We start from the raw sequence: 21,715 nt of genomic DNA, 5'->3' as shown, positions 1-21,715 counted from the left end.
GTGTGTGTGTGTGTGTGTGTGTGTGTGTGTGTTTGTGTGTGTGTGTGTGTGTGTGTGTGAGAGAGAGAGAGAGAGTGTGTGTTTAACGGATGGGGGCTTTCAGAGCAGCATCCACCTCCTCCTCTGGGCACAGTGAGTGCCACTGGGCCACTGGACGCCTGGGATTGGCCAGCATGTCTGACCAGTGGCGTAGCCCGACACCTGAGGCACCGTAGCCGATCCAGAATTTGCCAATGGCGTCGTTGCTGCCAAGCTTGTCGTAGTCATACACAGTAATTATCACCTGGAGTTTCTGTGTGTGGAGACAGCCAAGGAGGAGAAGCTAGTAAGTGAGAGTTGGACTGTACCAATCTTTTTTTTTAATCTGTAGGACGTGTTTTGTGGGCTGGGATGTCTCTACAGCACCAGAATACTTAATTTGGAATGGCTTGACAAATATAATGCCTTTATCAGTTTTAATATCGCACTAGTCCATATGGATTTCCATAAAATTGTGATTAACTGTGCAGCACTAATGTACAGTACATATTTTAATTAGCTTTACGGCTTTCCAACTTTCCAATGTAAAGAAACAACCCTCTGATGTCACATGGGTTATTTTGGCTTGGGCTTGTGACTTAAACTTTTCAAAATGAACCTGCTTTACAAACTGGAGGTGTAGTGTATAAAACAAGTAGGCATTTAGGAGCATATAAGGGTCAGTTGTTGAGATATTTCAGTGTGGACCAAAGTGGTGGACCACCTGATCGACCCACAGGGCCAGTCCTTAAACTGCTACCGTGACTAATAGTGCAGCCACAAAAGAATAGAATCTTAATTTGAAACAATTAACTGAATGCAAACTTTTACGATGAGTGAGAAGAACAAGTAAATGTCAAAGGAAACATGTCATATTCAACTAAAATGTACAAACCTGGATCATGGAGAAGGGGATCTCAAAGCTAAAACTCTCATTGAAATAAGGATTCAGAGTGTTTTGTTTCACTGACGTCTTCTTCTTCTTTATTCGCTTCCCATTGTGCTGCAGCACCACCTTAACAAAGGGATCTGAGAGAAAGGGAGAGACATGACATCAGTTGTTAAGTGGAGCTATCCAACCTAATTGGAATTAAAACTACAACTGCAATTATAGAACAGAATAATAAAATTAGATGTGGACTATTACATGTTAGATATATGTCTTCTAAATCAGTACTAGTAAACAATCTGATATCAGATAATCAAATTGAGGTTGGATTGGATGCAGTAAGACAGGTAGATGAGGATAACAGAAGATGCAACATCTGTGGCGGAGTGTTAAAGAACAAACATGACGTTAAAATTCACCAAGGCAAGACCACACGCAAGAAGCAGCTGCAGCAATGCAAAGCTATGGCAATACCTAGAGAGCCATCTCTGAGTATATCATAGCTGCTCGTCAGTCAGAGGAGGACCGGAGCCAGAAAGCACACCACAGTGCTCCAGAAAGCGAACGTTATGGAGAAACCAGCGCTAAACCAGCTAAGGGTGGAGGTGTGGAAAAATGTCATTCTTCTCTGCAAAGCGGAGTCACCCCGGAAGAAACGGAGTGAAAAGCGTTGTAAGAGGAACCTTTTTTTTTTTAACAACCCCTTCCAGTTTACAGCTGACATCCTAGGAAAGCCTGAGCGCGGGCAACTTAGGTGTTCCAAGAAGGATGTGGAGAAGAGCATGGCAACAGCACATGGGGACCCCCTCAGAGACACCCCACTGGGAGAATGCCAGTTACAGCTGCCGAGGCCCATGCCAATCTTTCCATTCAGCATGGTAGACTTCACCATGGTTGAAGTGAGGTCAGTTGTTGACCATCAGGACAACGTACAAGATCTATAAAAACTGCTCACTGCTACTTACGAGCCAAGCTCTTATGGACACTCTGGAAAAAAAGGCCGGAACCTGGGCTCTGGACACTCGCTGAGGGCTGCTTTGTACCTAAAGGAATGAACTCTACAGGACTTGAAAAGTTCAGAGAGATCTTCTTATTAGACATTGAGGGGAAAATATTCTGGCCCATTGTTGCTAAAAGATACGTTGTATCTTCTCAACAATGAGTACATTGACTCCAGTGTTCAAAAAGGAGGAATCCCAGGATATTCTGGATGCCTGGAACACACATCAGCAATCAGCCAGATTGTCCAAGAAGCAAAGAGTAATTAAAACACACTCACTGTTTCTGGCTAAATCTTGCCAAAGCCTACTTGAGTGTACCTCATTAGTTGATCCAAAGGGCTTTGGAACACTACCCAGTACCAACAGATGTGGTTAAACTGGTGATGTCACAAATGGATTTACTGAAAATGAGGTTCACAGTGGGAAACTTCACCACCAAATGGCAAAGGCTGGAGAAGGGCATCATGGCAGGCTGCACTATTTCAGTGGTCCTGTTCATGGTTGCCATGAATCTTCTTCTGAAAGCAAGAGAGATGCAGTGTAGAGGTCCTAAATCGGATGACGGCACAAGACATCCTGCTTGCCGGGCTTTCATGGACAATGTGACTGTGATGACCCCAGCAGTTCAAGGAACACAGTGGATCCTAAGTGCACTGGAAAAGATGGTGACATGGGCATGGATGCAATAAACCAGAGAAATCCAGGAGCCTCAGTATCCACAAAGGAAAGTTGATGAGAAACACCTTCAGCATCCAAGGCTCAGAGATTCCAATAATTCAAGACCAAGGTATCCAACGTCTCAGTAAAAACAATGACCACTCCCTGATGGGCATCTGCAATCTCGAAGACACCAAAGCCCAACTAAATATGTGGTTTAAGGCAATTGATACCAGAGTTGCTTGGGAGGTTTAAGGTATGGTGCTTTCAGTATGGCATTATACCTAGACTACAATGGCCCTCCCTGCAATATGAATGTCTTATGACATAAGTGGAAGCAATGGGGAGGATGTGCAGTAATTTTGTGCGGAAATGGTTGGACGTCCCCCCTTCCTGCAGATCATTGAACCTGTACAGTAAGAACTCCAGTGTCCACTTGCCTGTTTTATCAGTAGTTTAAGAATTCAAGGCCACCAAGGCAAGAGCAGTCAGTAGGCTGCTCCTGTCATAGGATGGTAAAGTCCAGCACGCTAGCAAGTCCATCAGGTGCGACAGAAAGTGGAAGTGGAGGACGTCTGGGACTCGGATATTACAACACCAAGAGGTGGAGCAAGGCCAACACCAAAGGCAAGAGAAAGCTTGGGGTGCAGAGGGTCCAAGAAGCAGAAGAAGAACAGCGCCATATGAAAGCGGTAGGGCTGGCCTCTCAGGGGCAGTGGATCTGGTGGGACCAGGCAATCGAGCAACCACTGTCCTGGAAAGAACTCTGGAAAACCGACCAAGGCAAGCTGACCTTTTTACTAAGTGCTGTGGCTGACCTCTTGCCAACCCCAAATGATTTAAAAATCTGGGGCAAGGAAGAAAATCCATCATGCAAGCACTTTGGAGCACTGCTATCTACACTGAATCCTATTTTGACGGCATGCCCCAAAACACTAGGAGATGGTCGTTACAGGTGGAGACACAACAAGAGGGTCAAAGCCAATAACAACCTAGTACCACTATCCCCCAAATTCATCAACTTTCAGCATGAAGGCAACCATACCCCCACAGTAAAGGCAACTGCCAAGCACCTGCCATCAATTCTACAACGTGCTTTTCACTGGGAGATGCAAGTGGATCGGGGAATTAGGCTCGTCTTCCCGCAAGACATCGCAGTAACGTCACTGCATCCAGACCTGATCCTGATTTCCAGGAGCACAAAGACCATCTTAGTAGCTAAACTTACAGTGCCATGGGAGGACAGGCTAGCTATCTTGCACCAATTCAAGAAGACTAAGTTCCAGGACTTGATCGAGGAGGCACTTATTAAAGGATGGCACACAACCATGTTTTCTATCAAAGTCGGCAGTCATGGTTTCCCAGCAACATCTTTGCGCTATTTCCTGCAGAAGGTTGGCCTGGATCCAAAACATCTGAAGAAAGCCTCCAGGGAGATAGCTCTGGCAGCCAAGACTAGCTGAAGAAGGTTGTGGCTGAAGAGAGACCACTGTTGGAACCCCTCTGCAGACAAAGGCTAAATGGTCTTTGCTGCCCCGCTCAGGTGAAGCGCACAGGTTAAGGTGTGAAACGCTAATGAGCCAGAGACACCTGCTGACGATGCAGAGGGGTCCTCAACAATGTGGATGCTCCGCCCACCTTCTCACCGTGGAATACCATCACAGAGACACCATATCCAAGTAGCTCTTGCAATTCCTGCTTGTATCAAAGCATATTTGATGTTTATCTCATGTCTATCCCTGTTTAATATAACAGCCAACAACCAAATTGATACTTTTGTAGACGGTGCTACGACCTGCCTACAAACAACTTACGGAATGTTTGCTCCCCTCAAAAAGAAGATTATGAAGCAAAGGAAACTAGCACCTTTGTAAACTCCCAAACTTGTAAAAATTTAAAAAAAAATTAAAAACCCTACTTCCCAGAAATTTAAAGTAAATGGCATTCCACCAAACTGGAAGAATCTTGTTTAGATTGGCAAGACTCAGAAATGCCAGATCAGACTATTATTCATCACTAATAGAAGAAAATTAGAACAACCCAAGGTTTCTTATCAATACTCTAGCCAGGCTGACAGATAGTCACAGTTCTATTGAGCCATCTATTCCTAGAGAAGCCAAAAAGCCAGGCCACATCCACCTCCAGCTGCCTCTCGTTCCTGCATCAAGAAAGCCCGTAAATCGAAGCCAAAGAAGATTTGAGCCGAATGACTCATCACCTTCACTGGAACTCGAGGTCTCCTGTCCCTTCCTTGCACAACTGCACCGGTGAGCCCCTCAACTGCACCTTGCCTACCCAGCTAAATTCCCTAATACCCTACCTAGCCCTGCACACTAGCCACGCCACGAGGGAGCTACGCTGCTGCAGCCCTTATTCTTCTGTACAAAGAAAAATAAACCACCTTAGTAGGCTTTTACTGCAATCTGATTCTGGACCATTGTTGTCTCGCCACAGTGTTTACAGTGTCTACAGACACGGCACCCGTTATCCTCTCTGCTTCTCTTTATAGTTGTAGGATTCACATACCAACTCTTATAGAATTGGCTCAGATTTTCCTTTCACCAGCTCTTAATTATGCTGTTCAAGTTTTAGACTGCTGGGGTCTTCCTTTGACACACTGAGCTCCTCTCTCCTCTCTCTTTCCATCTGTGTCCCAGAAAGGCTTGTTACTAACCTAGTCTTCTGCTATTTTCACCCAGCAGTTTTCCTTGGATAAGGGTGGCACCTAAGTCATGGTTGTTGCTTTTGCCGGGGTCCTGCTCCACGCCCTGCTATGTCATGCTACATCCTGCTATGCCCTGCAGTGCCCTGCTACACCATGAACTACAACAGCTACTATTTTGTAATTAAAGTTCCATTATCTTTACTGTGACTATTGTTGCTACTGTTCATCACAGCCCCAACTGGGCTGACACCACCTACCAGGAGCCTGGGTCTTTCCCAGGTTTCTTTCTAAAAGGAAGTTTTTCATTACCACTGTCGCATTAAATGCTTGCTCTTGGGGGAATTAATGAAATTGTTGGGTCTTTCTAAATTATAGAGTGTGGTCTAGACCTACTCTATCTGAGTGTCTTGAGATAAATGTTGTTATGATTTGATCCTATAAATATAATTTAAACCCTAATGGTAGGTGTCCACTGCCAAGCCTCATCTCCATGCTTCCCATTCATGGTCTAAGGGAAGCATGCGCGCAATACATTCTGGTAACGTTGCAGCAACATTCGAAAATCAGGGCGTTGAGATGCCTGTGACTCAATTGCATCAAGTTGAATCCAGGAGCAGCTCGACTTGCCATCTCTCAGAAACTCAGGAAAATCTTTTCAACTAATGGTTGCCAATCTGGAACGAAGACAGATTCAGCTACTGCATAGCCTATGTCTCCAATAAAAAAAATTCAGAAACATCAGTTAACTGTTTTTCATAATAAAAGAGACGCCATAATGGTCTATTTCAAAATTTGGAAGCAGACAGCCCCACGTGAAGCATTCGTCCAATTAGTTGCAAACATGTTGTTGTAGGAGAGTGTAGCCTGCTTCCTTTGCTTGTCAGTGGTCAGTGAAAGGAAATTGCATCCTGGCAAGCCCACCAGCGTGCAATGCTGAGAAGCAGGCTAATGATTTCCGTAAAAACAACACCATAGTAGACAGGAACCATAACTGCCATTTATTAACTGTCTTTAGTACAAGCATGCAGGCAATGTGTTTTTACCTGACAGTCCTCCAACATCCATCTTCTTCAAGTTCTTGGCTTCCATGATGTTAACTGTTAGCTTACCAGCCGTAGGGACGTAACGAAGGGAAATGCAGATATCACCTAGCTTTTCTTGCTGTGAAGGACATTACATATGCAGTACATGGATGAGTTATCATATTGCACAGGGCTTTGGTTGCTTTAAATGTTGGTTAATGACTATTAACTAATCATTTACCTCCTCTTTCTCCCCTCCAATCAGATCCTTCCATTCGTGTATTGGCTGTGCAAGGTCTATACTGTTCATGGGAATCTTGATTTCGCCGATGGTGTCATGTTTACCAAAACGATCAAAGTCAAAGACCTGCAGCACCAGAATCTGACCACCCAACTCATTATAGGGTATCTAGAAAGGGATCATATAAAAAAAGTGCTTAAGATGCTTCAATGTTCATGCTGGACAGTTTACAAATGCTACTGATAATAAGATCAAAACAATTTCATTGTAAAGTTTACTGTTCATTGATTCACTGCTCTGCAGTATTGATGTACAGACCTTAAAAGTGAAGGTCTCATTGAAAACCGGACAGAGGTTCTTGCGCTGGACTTTGGTCTCAAACTTCTTCTTCTTGTCCGGCAGCATGTAGACTTTGACATAGGGATCTGAGGTCCCCCCTAAATCCATGGCTGGGAGGTCCTGAGCCTGGAGGATGCCAACTATCAGCTGGAGAAGGACGGGGAGGTAAGAATAAGCAAAGATCACTATAGTAAAGAAGCACATTTCAAGCAGTGCGAATTCATGAAACAGTTCGCACTTCCTGTCTCTTAAATGGGCGTGACCTCTTGAAAGTGTAGTTAATGTTGTGTGGATGGATGAAAAGTTGTCTTTGTATAATTTATCATGTTCACCAACGTTAGTTGACATTAGCTATCAGTATTGCGAGAGTTTGGACCTGAGATAAAATTGAGTCTCCTGCTGTGTCCGTCTGGGGTAATGTTGACTTTGGAATAATGTATCCTCCACAAAGGGAAATTACAATTTACACTATATTGTTATTACACATGGGTCTGAATTACACTTAAACATTAACTAAATGGAGAGATGTCAGAGTGGGGGGGGCTGCTCATGGAAAGGCGCCCCGAGCAGTTGGGGGTTTGGTGCCTTGCTCAAAAGCACCTTGGCAGTGCCCAGGAGGTAAACTGGCACATTTCCAGCTAGTCCACCACCATACTTTGGTCTGTATGTGGACTTGAACCAGCAACCCTCCGGTTCCCAACCCAATTCCCCAACCACTACCAACCTGCCGCTGGTTTCCTAAAGAGGCATGGCAGTGGAGAAACCTACGTGACACAGATTGAGGCAACGGTTCTAAACTGTATCTGGTTTAAGCATTCCTGGGTCCTAAATCCGGAAATTAAGCTAGCTTTTCAGAATAAATGGTGCCACCTTTACAGGGCCCTTCTATGGTTTGGGCTCATTAATTCTTTTGCTTCTGTGTTTGGGAGGTTTGAGGTAAAATACTACGTGCAGGCAAGTGTACATGTATACCTGGTTATCAGTAAAGTTATAGTCCAGTGTGTACTCCAGTTTGCCAAGATTTTCCTTCTCCTCATCTTCCTTCCCTTCCTCTCCCTCCTGCAAGAAACACAGCATAGTTAGCCAATAATAGTATTAAGCTCCCACATTTCAAAAGATAATGACAATGAACCTATATTGACATATAGTAAAGTAGAGTAGCAGAGTTTTTGATCACTAGTAGCACTTTGGAGAAATATTTAATGAGTGGGCCCCCATGTTCTATGTGTGGTGTGTGTGTTGCTTTCTACTCATCCACTGGGGTTTCCCACATAACAGCCACCCTTTGAAGATTCTACTTCTGTGAATAATGTTACATTCCATTCTGTAAGTCTGAAGAAAGTCGCTCTCGTCCATTTTATGTGTATCCTAAATTGCAAAAAACACTGTTTCCCATCATCTGTGTGAACAGACCTTGAGTCTATCCTGATCGGATTGTTTCACACATAATATCAGTAATCACGCATAAGCATGAGCACTGATTAAAAAAAAAATACTAATGGCTTTATCCTTTTGGTTTTGCAACAAGTAAATGTTTTACATAATTATTTGAAATAATCTATTATGTTATATTTATTCTTGTTACTACATGCTTTTGCAATCCCAAGGGACCAGCAGCTGTTACTCTGTCATACATTTTGGGGTTTTGTGCCCAGTTAAGCTGTCAATTTGTTGCTAGTCTCAACATGGATAAAAGCCAAACATCTGTGGACTGTGAAGCAGTGATTGCAATCAGATAAAAACAGGGGGGCTAACTCTATCTGTTGGCCTGTGGAGAATGCAGTCAGTCATGTACTGTTACACGTGTTCCCAGTTACATATTTTCCCCTGCCTTTAAGGTGCAGTTCATTTTGAGAAATAGGCCTATTGACTTTCTTGACACTCATGTCTGCACATTAGCTAAATACTAAATATGATGTTACAGCCAGCAGCTGGTTAGCTTAGCATCAAGGGGAAAACAGCTCTGTCCAAAAGTATCAAAATCCGCCTACCAGCACCAGCATTTTGTACCTTTGGACAGAGCTGTTCCCCTCTATTTCAAGTCTTTATGCTATCTAAGCTAACCATGTGCTGGCTATAGCTACGTATTTATCCTGTTAAACATGTGAAAAATGTATCTTCTCATCTAACTATCTGCAAAAAAAGACTCTGTTCCAAAATGTCAAGCTACACCTTAAAAACAAATAATGGGAACTGTATTCTGGCTTGCAACTGCGATGTTTTTTTAACCCTTTTGTTGTTTTCCCTTCAAAATTGAAAATCAACACTTTGGTTGATGCTTTTTTTCAATGTTTATCACTTTTTCTTAAGTTTTGGTCCTTTTTTTCAACACTTTTGACGCTTTTTATCAATGTTTGTCACTTTTTGACGTTTTCAACACTATGTAACACTAAGTTATTAACTTTATTTTCCGATATTTTTGGAATTTATGGTAAATAAACCCCATTTATAGGAAATTATACATAATGTTTGAGTTAGAAAAGCAGAAATTAGGAATTATTTACAACAAAATTAAAGCAATGCATCTTGATGGATAATCACAGACTGGAATATGTCAACTTTTACCTCTTAAATTTTTTTTTCAAATGCTATAAAATTGAAAAAATTGAATATGACACCCCAAAATTAATTAAAGTAGAGATTTGTACTTGCCAAAGAGCGTTGTGTGGAATCAATCATGTTATTTTGGGTAAATACAAAAAGATAGTTAAAAAGAACATTGACATAGAAAAACCGGGATGTAGGGGAGGGTTTGATGCGCTACTTGAATAGCTAAATAAAAACTTTTCTTTGATATAATGTCTTGTTTTTTTAAAAGTAACAGTGTGCAATATTTGAAACAACATGCAAAAGCCCCTAATAGCACTTAATATTGAACAGTTTAAAAGTGAGAATAGTGCCGAGTAGATAATCTGTCGGTGTTTGGCAAGATTATTTTTTAAATGTTGCGTTTGTTCTCAGCTCGCTTGGAACCTCGACTAAGGTGGTACTAAAAAAAGTACCCAGGTACCAGGGACTTTTTTTCATAATGGAAAATCAAAGAAGGCGAGTAGAGTCGAGGTGAGTCGAGTAGATACCACGCAGTGGAAAACCGCCATTGACAACATGAGGGTTATAGCTATAGTGCGTAGGTTCTGACGCCCCCATTAGGTTTTCTAAGACTTAGGTGATCTTGCACCACCCCCACCTCTCCCCACACAGTTGCTAGTATTATGTCCTGTGAAATCAAGGAGGACACGGAGGATTAAAAAAAACATGATGGACTCTTTAGAAGAGGTAATTATCTTATGTGTATGTCCTTTTTGTCTCCAAAAAGGCTGCTGTTTTTTCACTTGAGCTTCTGCGCTCAAAAGTTACTTGAGTACACCATTTTGTAAACATAGCCATACTGAGAAATAGAGAGAGAGTTGTGAGGAGCTGATAGTCTTAATTAGCTTTATATCAACCAATCTGGCAATGGCTTGAATGTAAGAGAAGTTACTTAAAATAAAAAACCAGGTGAACAAGTGAAACCTTAGAAACCTTGCTTATCTGTGTAGGAGAAAACATTTAAAAAAAAAAACTTCTATATTAAAAAAAATAATTTCTCACCTTCTTATCATCTCCCTCCTCTCCATCTTTGTCCTTCTTCCTGCGCCCTCGTCCTGCCTTTCTTTCTCTGACCTTCTTGGGCTTCTTTCCCCCAAAGCACTTCTTGTAGATGCAGAATCCCATGCAGGCGATAAGGGCAAGGACTACAACCACAATGGCTCCCACCGCCCACATGGGCACTGAAGAAAGGAGGAGAAGGGCATGTTTGCACCATGCAGCTTTGTAACAACAGTGAAACAGCCTACTCAGGTGAACTGGACTTTTTTAAAGTTCAAATTTTTAAAAGCAATTTCTAAACCATTTAAGATTGTTGAAGTGTGTGTGTGTGAAGTTTTTAGCCATGCTAGTGTTGCAACTATGTTGACGTCGATGCCACTCTGTCTGTCTGGTCCAGTCTGAAATATTTCAACAAGAACTTAAAGGATTAGCATTTTGTCAGACAGACTGACGGACGACAACAATTGTTGTTGTAATGCATGTAGCTTCTTGTAATGTCTCTGTAGGATTTCATTTCATGGAGTACAGCAAAAAGTTAAAATATTTCAATTTTGAATTGCACTGCCATCTACCGTTACCGTTGCCATGGTGTATATCACAACATTTCACTGTTGCCGCTGGAAATTCCGCTGAATGTCCCTTATTTCATCCCTTATTCCATCCCTTATTTCATCCCTTATTTCATCCCTTATTTCATCCCTTATTTCATCCCTTCCTCTTTCTTTGATTTGGCATTCTAAACTCTGGTGAATTTATGACGACTATGATTAACTGCTCCTCAGATCTCTGTTTCACAACTAAAACAACTTTTGAACATTCAAAAGTTCCACCAAAACAAACTCCTTCCCGAGACTGTTTTTAAGAGGCCCCATTGCTCAGTCCGGCACTCATGCCAAGATGATTGTGATTGGTTAAAAGAAATGCCATTAAACCAAAGCATGTTTTTCTCCCATCCCAGAATGCCGTGTGGACTAAGTAAATTTAACATGGCAATGGGCAGAGTACACATGCTGCTTCCTGTTCACCCTGGCACATGCATGCCCAGTATATGAGAATGCTTAAAACCTTTTAATTTAAAATCCAATTAGTTTTCCTGGAGACCCTCCTCCGCGGCGCTGTGGAGGAATCTGGCAATGCAAGACTGCTGCTGCCAGTATTCTCTGCTGGCCTCACCTAATTATTAAAATGACATTTGATTTTCCATCTATGATCTGCCTGAATTCATGCATAATCTCATTTCATAAATTGAAGCTCAAACCTGCAATAACCAATGTTGTTTTGGCCACTTCAGAGCAGCAAAAAACATTTGCTCTGTTTTTAGTCTCCGCCAACTGCTCTCTAGCTGCTAAATGCTCCACAGCTAACTGTGTCTATTTACTGAGCATGTAGTGTACAGTGTAATTTAGAGCTTTTTATCTGAAAACCGCTGCCCTCTGCGGCCAACAACACTGCTACAAGATTGGTGAGAGTGAGCCCAAACAGTTGCAGCCGGACAGCTAAATAAGGATCCTAAACTCCAAAATTGGGGAAGTTGCAGTTTCTTGTGATAATTCTCTGTAGTTTCACATTTTACACATTGCTGCTGTAAAAAATATTGATTATAGCTGCTTTAACCATTGTGTCACCACTGCTGGATTATTTTTTTGGGGACAGAGAGAGTGGATAGACATTAAGGGGGGAGGGAGAGATGGGGGATTACACGCAGCAAAGGGGTTGTATTTGAACCCAGAACTCAGCTAACATGAGACAAACGCTCTTGATGGGTGAGCTAGAGGTCACCCCGGGACAGTGCTGTTGGATGAGCAAAATCGCAGACATATCAAAGACTATTTAATCATTTCCAACATTAGACAGATATAACTTTTCATATTTCAATTTTTTGGGTGAAAGTGGGCTTCCGTACCGTTGGCTAAGAAGCCCGACAGTGTACAAAGCTTCTTTTTTTGCTGTTGAAGGGTGTGTCTCCATAATACTTCCATAATACTACACTCCTGTAGTATGTCTGTTGAACTTCTCTGTTGAAGGCATCAACTTGTTCAATACACAGCTGTTTTTCGCCACATGTAAAAGACACACATGAACGCTACAAGACAAGAGATGGACTTACTATTGAGTTTATGATCTTGAAGAGCAGAGCAGAATGGCCACACGAAGTGATGAGAGAGGACACAATAGAGAAATGAAAAATGACAATTGAAAATGAGATGACATGATGGCTTGATGATTGTGTGTACGTAGTAGATTGATTCTTTTTTAGTTTGCATGTGTCTGTGGTTCTACAGTAACAATAACATCAGTCTTTTTTCTAGACTTAACATCATCTAGAGCTACTGCAACCACATTATGCACATGTGTAAAATTGGTTGACCTCCCCTATATATAAACTAAACAGGACCTAATTTATTGGAAATACATTTCTTGTGCTTAAACAATTTAGTATTTGAGAACACCCACTATTTATCTTAATTTGGATGTGCAACAACAGCTATGAGCATAATTGTGTGTTCCATTTTCCTAATGTGTGTATTTTATGCAGTTGTGTTTGTGCTCACTTGGCAGGTGCGTGAGCTCATCAAAGAACTTGCTCTTCATGCTGGCGAACTGGTGGTTGGAGCGGTGCGAGGGGGAAGACTGAGCTGGTGGGGGCTCCCGCTCCTCCTCCTCAGCCGCCCTGCGGAGACGTGTCCCGGCCACGCTGACCAATCGCATCTCTGCTCTGTGAAATCAAAGGAGAGCAGACAACAGTCAGCAACTTTGTAATCTCCAAATCAATTGCGGTGATATTAAAACTACAACAAAGCGCTAACAACACATTTGTTCTGTCTTCAAATGTGTCCTTCATTTAAATATCATGCTATTTGACCTTTGACCTGGCTTTAATCTCTTTAATCCTCTCTCGCTCGCTTCACCCTCATGCCTCTCACTATTTATTGACTCTTCAGTTTTAAGCTATAAGCTCACAAAGACAACTAAACTCATAAGGCACAAAGGTTTTTAATTCTTTGAGGTTTTACTGAAAAGAAGCAGATACACGGTGAGGAAATCCAGTGGTAAAGGAAGGACTCTATTTTTATTTTTTTAAGTGATCATTTAATAGTTTATTGAGATAGGTCAGTGCATATTAATGGATATTGGTACAAGTAGCCTACACAATGTATTTATGCAAGAGTTATAGTAATACTAATACAATAATGTAAAAATACTCATTCAAAATGTAAAATGTATTCAGCATTTAAATGTCATCAAGACGATAGAGCCACTGCTACTTCACATCCTCAGACCCCAAGTCAGCCCCTCACTCGACCGGCTCCAGTTTGCATTCCAGGAGAAGATGGACGTGGAGGATGCCATTATGAACCCACTGCATAGAGTGCAATCTTATCTGAACAAGGGGAAAAGTGAAGGGATTTCTCTAGCGCCTTTAACACCATTCAGAGACAAGCAGTCGGCAGGGTTAAGGAAGAAGGCTTCGGACAGCAGGTTGGGTAAAATCCCCAGATTGGCAGGATAAAATCTGGGTGGGGAAAGTCATTACCACCAATTTGGTGCCCTTAACCCCAACCGCTACAGTGGACTTGCTCAGATCCGACTGTGGTTGTACTGGGCAGCTTCCAGGTATGAACATGTAACTGTGTGAATGTGGAAGGGCGTCGTTGCAAATGAGAAATTGTTCTCAATCCACCTACCTGGATAAATAAAGGTTAAAAAAGTACTTTAAAATAGCTTGTGCAGATGGGTGTTGAGGCTCACCTGGTATCCTAGATGACAGACTACCTACCAGAGAGACCACAGTTCATCAAGCTGAAGGACTGTTTGTCAGAAACTGTAATCTGCAGCACCGGAGTGCCTCATGGGACTGTGCTTTCACCGTTCCTGTTCACCCTGTAGACTTCTGACTTCAGCTACAACTCGGATTCATGCCACATGTAAAGGTGTTTTGACAACACTGCAATTGTAGTAATTAGTAAGTCATTAGTAATGGACAGGAGGACGAGTACAGGAACCTGGTGGATGACTTTGTGCAGGCTCAACCAGGAGATATAAGCCACATATGTTACCAGTCTCCATTGAAGGGGTTAATGTGTATGTGGTCAGCATAAGCATAAGTACCTGTGGGTATACATAGACAACAAACTGGACTGGTCAGCCAACACAGACGCGCTGTATTGGAAATGGCAGAGTCTGCTTTACTTCCTGAGGGGTCAGCGGCATTCAATGTCTGCAGTAAGCTCCTGTGGATGTTTTACCAGTCTGTCATTGCTAGTGTCCTGATCTACGCTGTGGTGTGTTGGGGAGGCAGCGTAACAGTTTTTAACAATTGCTATCTAAACTCTTAACGCACCAAACGCATCAACACACAACTGGCTAAACAGTTAACTTTATGCTCAAAATCACACATTGTAAACTAAACTCCAACACTAACTTTCAAAATACAATAATACACTAACACAATACACTATGTCTACCAAAACACTGCAAACATGTCCCAAAGTGGGATTCAGCTGGGATTGATCTATTTGCATAAGTGCAATCAGCTGTTTCTCTCATTTACAGTAAAAATGGAATACACCTCAAATGCAGGGGATATATTTGTGTTTCAATTAACAATATGAACCGCTGTACACTTTGACTTTAGCCTATGAGGTAGGTTTAAAACATGATACGTTCTGTTCTGACGTACAGCGTGGAAGCATTTGCAAATTTGTCGGTAAAATTCCATCATTTTGGTCTTGGTTGAGCTCGTTTGTAAAAGATGTTCAAGCATTTTAAATTTTGTGTTAACTGTATGCATTCTGTGTCAAAGCAACACAAAATGTGCTAATTGTATAGTCTACACAGACAGATGTAGTGCTAACTGTGTTAAGAGTTTAGGAACGTTGTTAACAGTAGTAAAAAAAATTGTCATAGCAATCGTAAAACACCGTAAGAAGAGAGACACTGGGCAACTGCACAGGGTGGTAAGGAGAGCTGGCTCTGTTGTTGCCGTTGAGCTGGAGTTGCTCACAGCGACTGCAGAGAAACGGACCATGAGTAGGAGGCTGGCATTCATGGACAAGGACCGCTCCCCAATCCACAGCACGTTCATTCAACAGCGTGTCCAGTGGCTGACTTCTGTCACTGTCATGCTCAACAGACAGGTTGAGGAGGTCCTTTGTTCCCAGGGCCATCTAACTCTTCAGTACCACACAAAGGGGGAGGGGAGAAATGGACTTCTCAGCGTGAGCCTGTCTCTCTCAGCCCTATCCATTATATCACTTTGACTGTAGCCCTCCTACACAATCTGCAAAATTAAGTGGTTATAAGCATTAATTAACAGTTTCTCTAACTTCTCAAGCTCAACCAAGGAGATTATGTTTTTGGTTCGGTTTGTCTGTTTGTTTAAGGGTTTGTTTGACTGTAAGCAGGATCACAAAAAAACTAATGGCCCAATTTTCAAGAAACTTGGTGAAGGCAAGTAGCATGGGCCAAGGAAATACCCTTCAATTTTAGAGGGGATCCAAATCACTGAGGGGATATGCAAATTGTTTTTGCTCTTAATTGATAGATAGGGCGTTTGTGCAGCATGTATGTGTTGTTTATATTCATGGCTGACCTTTCCTCTTCCTGTTCCTGAGTATGGTAAAAGTGGCTATGAACGTGTTGTTTGAACGCTCTGGCCAACAAAACACAACACATCTCCTATGTAGCATCCATAGTTTTCAAAAAAACTTGAAGCTTATGAACACAGCTAAGGCCATTTACACATTTTGATGATCATAGCAGAAAATGCACAGGTGTTACTAATAACATTAACAAGGCTCTGTTTTTTTTTAATTTAAAGGAAAATGCCACCGTTTGTTAAAATAGGGCATACAACGGTCTCCCCTAGCTGTAGATAGGTGGGCCAACGCATTTTTTGTCTTAGTGTATACATTGTTTGCAATACACAGGCCACAAGAAGTAATTAGGTTGTTGTTGTTTTTGGTTGGCTCACTTTTACTCACAACATGCTAACCGGCAAACAGGATTCCATTCACTATGCTAAGCTAACTAGCAGCGTTGGCCCACCTAGCTACAGCTAGGGGAGACCGTGATAAGCCCTATTCCAACAAACCGTGGCGTGTTTCTTTAAGTGTCAGCCATGACAGTATGACAATGAGCAAGCACAATATTAGGACCCTGAAACTGAAGTAGCTAATTGGAATTCAACCATCACTCTTATTTACACCTCTACTTTTTCTACTATAGCATGTTAATGTCTTTTGCCTATTAAGTACACATTCCCAATATAAAGACGACCTTAACAAAATGGAAATTAGAATTTGTATAAATATTCCTGCTTTGTTTTATTACCCCGTGTTAAAAGAGTTCATTACAGTTTAACTCTTTAACAAGGCATAATTTGAATTTATTTCAGGCTTAAAAGTTGTGTAAAATGCAACTAGAAAAAATACCTTCTCCCAAATCCCTGCCTGTGGCCCTGGGTAGATGCAATGATATAATGTTAGGGACTTCTGTGCCCTGTAAAGCGTTGAGCTTGTCAGTTGTTTCACACAGGCTGACATTTAAACACACATATGCCCCACCAATGGTGGACAACCCTCTGTCGCTGCACAGCGATGTAACAGGATTAATTGCCAAAGGTAATCCAAAAATCCCTCAGCTTAAACAAATTAAGTACAGTTTGCCTCTCTGCATCTCCTCCCCTTTCTCCGCCCATCCAACCCTTATCTCTCCTTCATCCCTCTCTTCTGTTGTCCCTGTCTGACTGTTATTTATCCTCCCTCATGACAGCTGGAATAAAAACACACACACAAAGACACACACATCATATTCACATAATGAAATGTGATTCAGGTGGATCAACCGTTTTACCTCCGTGGACTGCATGAGCAGAGGATAAGAGAGGGGGGCCTGAGTGTGTCAGTGTATGTGGTAGCTAGCTAGCTACCTAGCTAAGCTTAGTTGGCATAGGTAGCTAGCTAAATAAGATAGTTAGATGGATAGATAGATAGATAGATAGATAGATAGATAGATAGATAGATAGATAAGTAGATAGATGGATAGATAGATAGATAGATAGATAGATAGATAGATAGATAGATAGATAGATAGATAGATAGATAGATAGATAGATAGATAGATAGATAGATATCTAGATAGATAGATAGATAGAAAAACAAACAAACACGGGAGATAGGGGGAAACTGCTGGCCTGTCAGTGATAAAAGGAAATCACAATCAAATAAAACAATAACAACATTACTTGACCAGGCAGAGTAACTTCCTGGAGTCTTTGGTAGTTGCCTGGCAACTGCCGAGAGCCGAGAAAGAGTCCGCAACAACCCACTGTAAAATGGCAAATTTTTGTTTTTACACCGCAAGTTTTGCACAAATGTACAAACGATATATTTGTTAGGCTGCTGAGCTTTAGAGATGCAGGTAGGCAGATTTAGTTTACTATAGACGGAGCCAGCCTAGCTGTTTCTTCTTGTTTCCAGTGTTTATGCTAAGTGAAACTAACAGCTAACTGCTCCTGGGTCTTAAGCCGAGTTTTGAGCTACAAGGGATCTCGGTGCATGCAAGCGTTTTAGCTCCAGTAGAAGAACCAATCTGTTTCCAAACTAGCAAGCCCAAACAGCATTAACATGGTTAATCAGTGATCACAATCAGTGATGGTTAGGTAAGATGGTTCTAACTTTCAGATAGGGACCAAACTTAAGACAGACAACAGCCTTTTAGACACATCCTTTGTATTTTCACAGTACTGTTTTTTGCCAAAAATATCCATAATAGGAATTAAGTATGGTTTAATCTGATCATTTTAATGGCCATGAACACGAGTATGTACTGTAACTGTCTGGGTGCAAAACAAAAAGGAGCAGCCAATATACAAATTAAAATACAACAAATTGAAATAGCTAAATGGACCTCAATCATATCAATCAACTATATTGTTATCAGGGTCAGAGCAGATTAAAGCTGGACCACTGCCAGAATCTTACATCAGTGTGTCAGAAACCTGATCAGGTTGATGAAGGAATACTTGTCTCTGTCTGGATATTGCACAATGGGGAAATCACACTGCCAATCTGACAACGCAACAAATATACTATTTTTTGCATCCTGGTTCATAGTTTGGAAAACCAAAGATTAGAAGACGAAATGAGAGCAAAGAGCAATATGTGGTGAGGTTGCACCGGGGTAAAAAGAATGCAGTGAATCTGGTTCGAAGCTAAAACCGAAGATTTTTGGGTTCTTAAAAGCAAAAGCAAATATATAAAGATATTAAAAACTAATGCCACAGACAAAAAGGTCTGTCAACAGGGACATGGTTCGTCAAAATATGAGAACAACCTTTTGTATTAACATACTGGGCGGCTGTGGCTTAGTGGTAGAGCGGTTGCTGCCAATCGGAAGGTTGGTGACCATGAGTTGCTCCCGATGTGTTCGAGTGTTTATCTGATGAGCGGGTGGCACCTTGTATGGCAGCCCTCGGCCACAGTGTATGAACGGTGAATGTTTACTGTGTGATGTAAAAGCGCTTTGAGTAGTCGTTAAGACTAGAAAAGCGCTCTATAAATGCATCACATTTACACACTGTAGGAAATAACAGTGTTTGACATTTAAAACAAAACTCAAGAACAATAAAACAAGTCATTGTGTGGCAAAGATCCAGCAACGCTTGCAATGTAATGGCACAAAAAGCAGATAGAAAAGGTTCTGTATGAAAATTACACAACAAAAAGAGATCTGTGAGGGAATCAAAAAAATAAAGCAACAAAAATGACACTGTCACTGAATTATCAACCCTAAAGCAAAGACTTCAAGGGTTTCAAACGCATTCGGTGGCTGGCATTTCACTAGTTAAAGCTGGAAAAACTTAATAGCACTTTAACTTAATTTAACTTAATTATAACAGAGCCATCGTAATGTTAATAGTAACACCTGTGCAATTCCTGCTATGACCAGTCAAAATGCTGTTTAAATGTGGCGTTATTGATAATGGAATGTACCCATGCATGTATAAGTGTGTGTGTGTGTTTGTGTGTGTGTGTGGGGGTGGGTGTGTGTGTGTGTGTGTGTGTGTGTGTGTGTGTGTGTGTGTGTGTGTGCCATTTACATTATCTCACTTAGGATGTTTACTCTTGATCTCTTTTTGGGAACCATTTACAGTATGAATTAGCTGTAATTTGCTGCAGCTTTGTACAAAAAGCAACAAGCACCAAGAAACTCCACAGTAGCCTTTGTCAAGGTGCAAACAACCATCACCAAGTTGCATGATTTAAACGTTACAAAACCAGACACAATGTCAGAAACTTCATACAGGATGCAGAGGTAAACATCAGTATTGCGGGTAATTGCACGTGAACACAGACTCTGTAAATAGCCGTGCATAAGCCTCCCATAATCCACTTCAACTAATCTTTGCCAGGTTTGGAAAACATCCCGCACAATGCGTAAAATCAAATGTTTCTCTCCTGCAAGAACTTTCACAACATAATGCATTTGTCAAATTATAGAGAATGACATAAAAAGTTGCTTTAAAGTACAAAATCAAATAGATTAACATTAACCTTGTGCTCCCTGGGAGCATAGCTGCCTCTTAACAGATTTACGGAACGACTGTAATACACATCGAGAGATTAAACTGCCGCTGAAATTAGTCATGAATGGAAAATGAATCGTTTCATTTTCAAATAAATGCACAAAATATTTGTTGTTCTTCCTATTTAACCTGCTATTAAACATGACACATTAGTGTCACTTTCTTTTATTCATGGACTACTGTGTTAAAGTAAAGTGATTTAAATACCGTCTGTTAGGAGGATGGGGGAAAGGGTTAAGGGAACAAGTTTATTTTTACTGGCATCTTTTATTATGTATACAATTTAAATATGTCTGTTTGATTGAAAATGAATTTAAAAACAATTGAGAAAAAAACATCCATTTCAAGTTCAGTGCAAAGATTAGCTTGACATCTCGGATTCTGTTTTCATTAAATTGTAAATTTAGCACATTTAAATTTACAAATAAAACACACACACACTCACACAAACACACACACACACGATAATAAAACACATAATTTGGCCATGCTAATGAATGAGCATCTAACTCTAACATAATATAAAATATAACTCACCTTTTTGGAGTCAGTCCCTCCCTTTGGTTGTTATTTTATTAATGTGTTCTGCATCCAAATGTGCTTCAGACAAATCCACCACCACCGACTGATTAGAGGTCGTTGCACATAACACCCTCTCTCTCTTCCCCCTCCCCTTTCTGTGTTAATCTCCACAATATCCCTCGCTGCCAACAACTTACTGTCCACCTACACTGCAAAAAAAGTCTTGGAAGAGACAGTTCATCTAACACTATTCCATTACAGTAAGTCTCATTTTTCTCAAAATCGTTTAGAATTGTATTAACTGTAAAGTGTCACTCTGTTGAAAAAGTGAATTTAATACAAATTAGAAAGACTTGCGTTTTAGTAGATTCAATTGTTTTAACTGTAATTTAATTTAAGATTTGCAAACTCAACAGCCACCGACTAAGTGATATGTTCATCTCCTAGTCTGCTGAAACAGTGGAGGAATGCTACCGTGTATTATTTAAAATACAAATAGCAAAAAGATTACACTATGTCATGGTAAGGTCACCAACCAAATGTTGGTAAAATGTGAAAGGGGCAGGTACATTCGGTACACACTATGGTGTGTATGCTGATGGACGAAAGAGTTAATTTTGAACCCTGGTAATGTTTAAAATTACTGTTTTTTCCCAAAAAGAAACAGTAGAGAGTCAAAATCCTCTGTGGTGGGAATTTTGTAGTTAGAAGTTGTTAAAAAAATATCAGTGCTTTCAATTAAATTGCTGAATCAGCTTCAGCACCCTGGACAGTGGTGGTTCCATTCAGCACCCTTGTCTCCATGTACCCCTGACTGCAGACCTGCAGACCTCAATGTGGGCGGGGTTACACGTTCAACCCCGCCCCCTCAACGTTTAACCCCGCACAGTCTCCAAAAAACTCCAAAAAGTCTCCTTAAAATGGTGTCCGAAGAGGGACAAGAAACCTTAACGGATGTGGCAAAATGAAGCGATTTAAACATAATGAACTTAATCTTTGGTTTTACTAATTCTGAAATACAATATTGACACATTTTACAAAACATTAAATACCTCAGTAATGCATTAAATGATAAAAAAGTAGAATATTTGAATGTATATTTATCATAATCAATTGTAACCTGATACTTTCTTAATATTATCAAAATTAAAGGATCATGAGACTATAATATATATTATATATAT

General features: G+C 41.0%; 1 protein-coding gene across 3 annotated transcripts; it reads right to left on the bottom strand.

Moving 5' to 3' along the window:
• Positions 1 to 74: 74 nt before the first annotated feature.
• syt5a (synaptotagmin Va) lies at positions 75 to 20,728 on the bottom strand. 3 transcript variants are annotated; one of them, XM_034893707.1, is made up of 10 exons: positions 20,547 to 20,728; positions 12,973 to 13,136; positions 12,528 to 12,542; positions 10,424 to 10,602; positions 7,805 to 7,891; positions 6,812 to 6,979; positions 6,494 to 6,661; positions 6,274 to 6,391; positions 914 to 1,047; positions 75 to 292 (listed from the first exon to the last, which is right to left on the bottom strand). In XM_034893707.1, exons 2-10 carry the CDS (start codon positions 13,127 to 13,129, stop codon positions 83 to 85), a joined length of 1,236 nt encoding a protein of 411 aa, XP_034749598.1. In that variant the 5' UTR covers positions 13,130 to 13,136; positions 20,547 to 20,728; the 3' UTR covers positions 75 to 82. The 3 variants fall into 3 exon arrangements, with proteins under 3 accessions (XP_034749598.1, XP_034749599.1, XP_034749600.1); XM_034893708.1 differs by lacking the exon at positions 20,547 to 20,728 and adding an exon at positions 16,855 to 16,965; XM_034893709.1 differs by lacking the exon at positions 12,528 to 12,542.
• Between the last annotated feature and the right edge of the window lie 987 nt (positions 20,729 to 21,715).

This window comes from Etheostoma cragini, chromosome 15, assembly GCF_013103735.1.
Source record: "Etheostoma cragini isolate CJK2018 chromosome 15, CSU_Ecrag_1.0, whole genome shotgun sequence".
Lineage (NCBI taxonomy): Eukaryota > Metazoa > Chordata > Actinopteri > Perciformes > Percidae > Etheostoma > Etheostoma cragini.
This window is presented reverse-complemented; position numbering and strand designations above follow the sequence as displayed.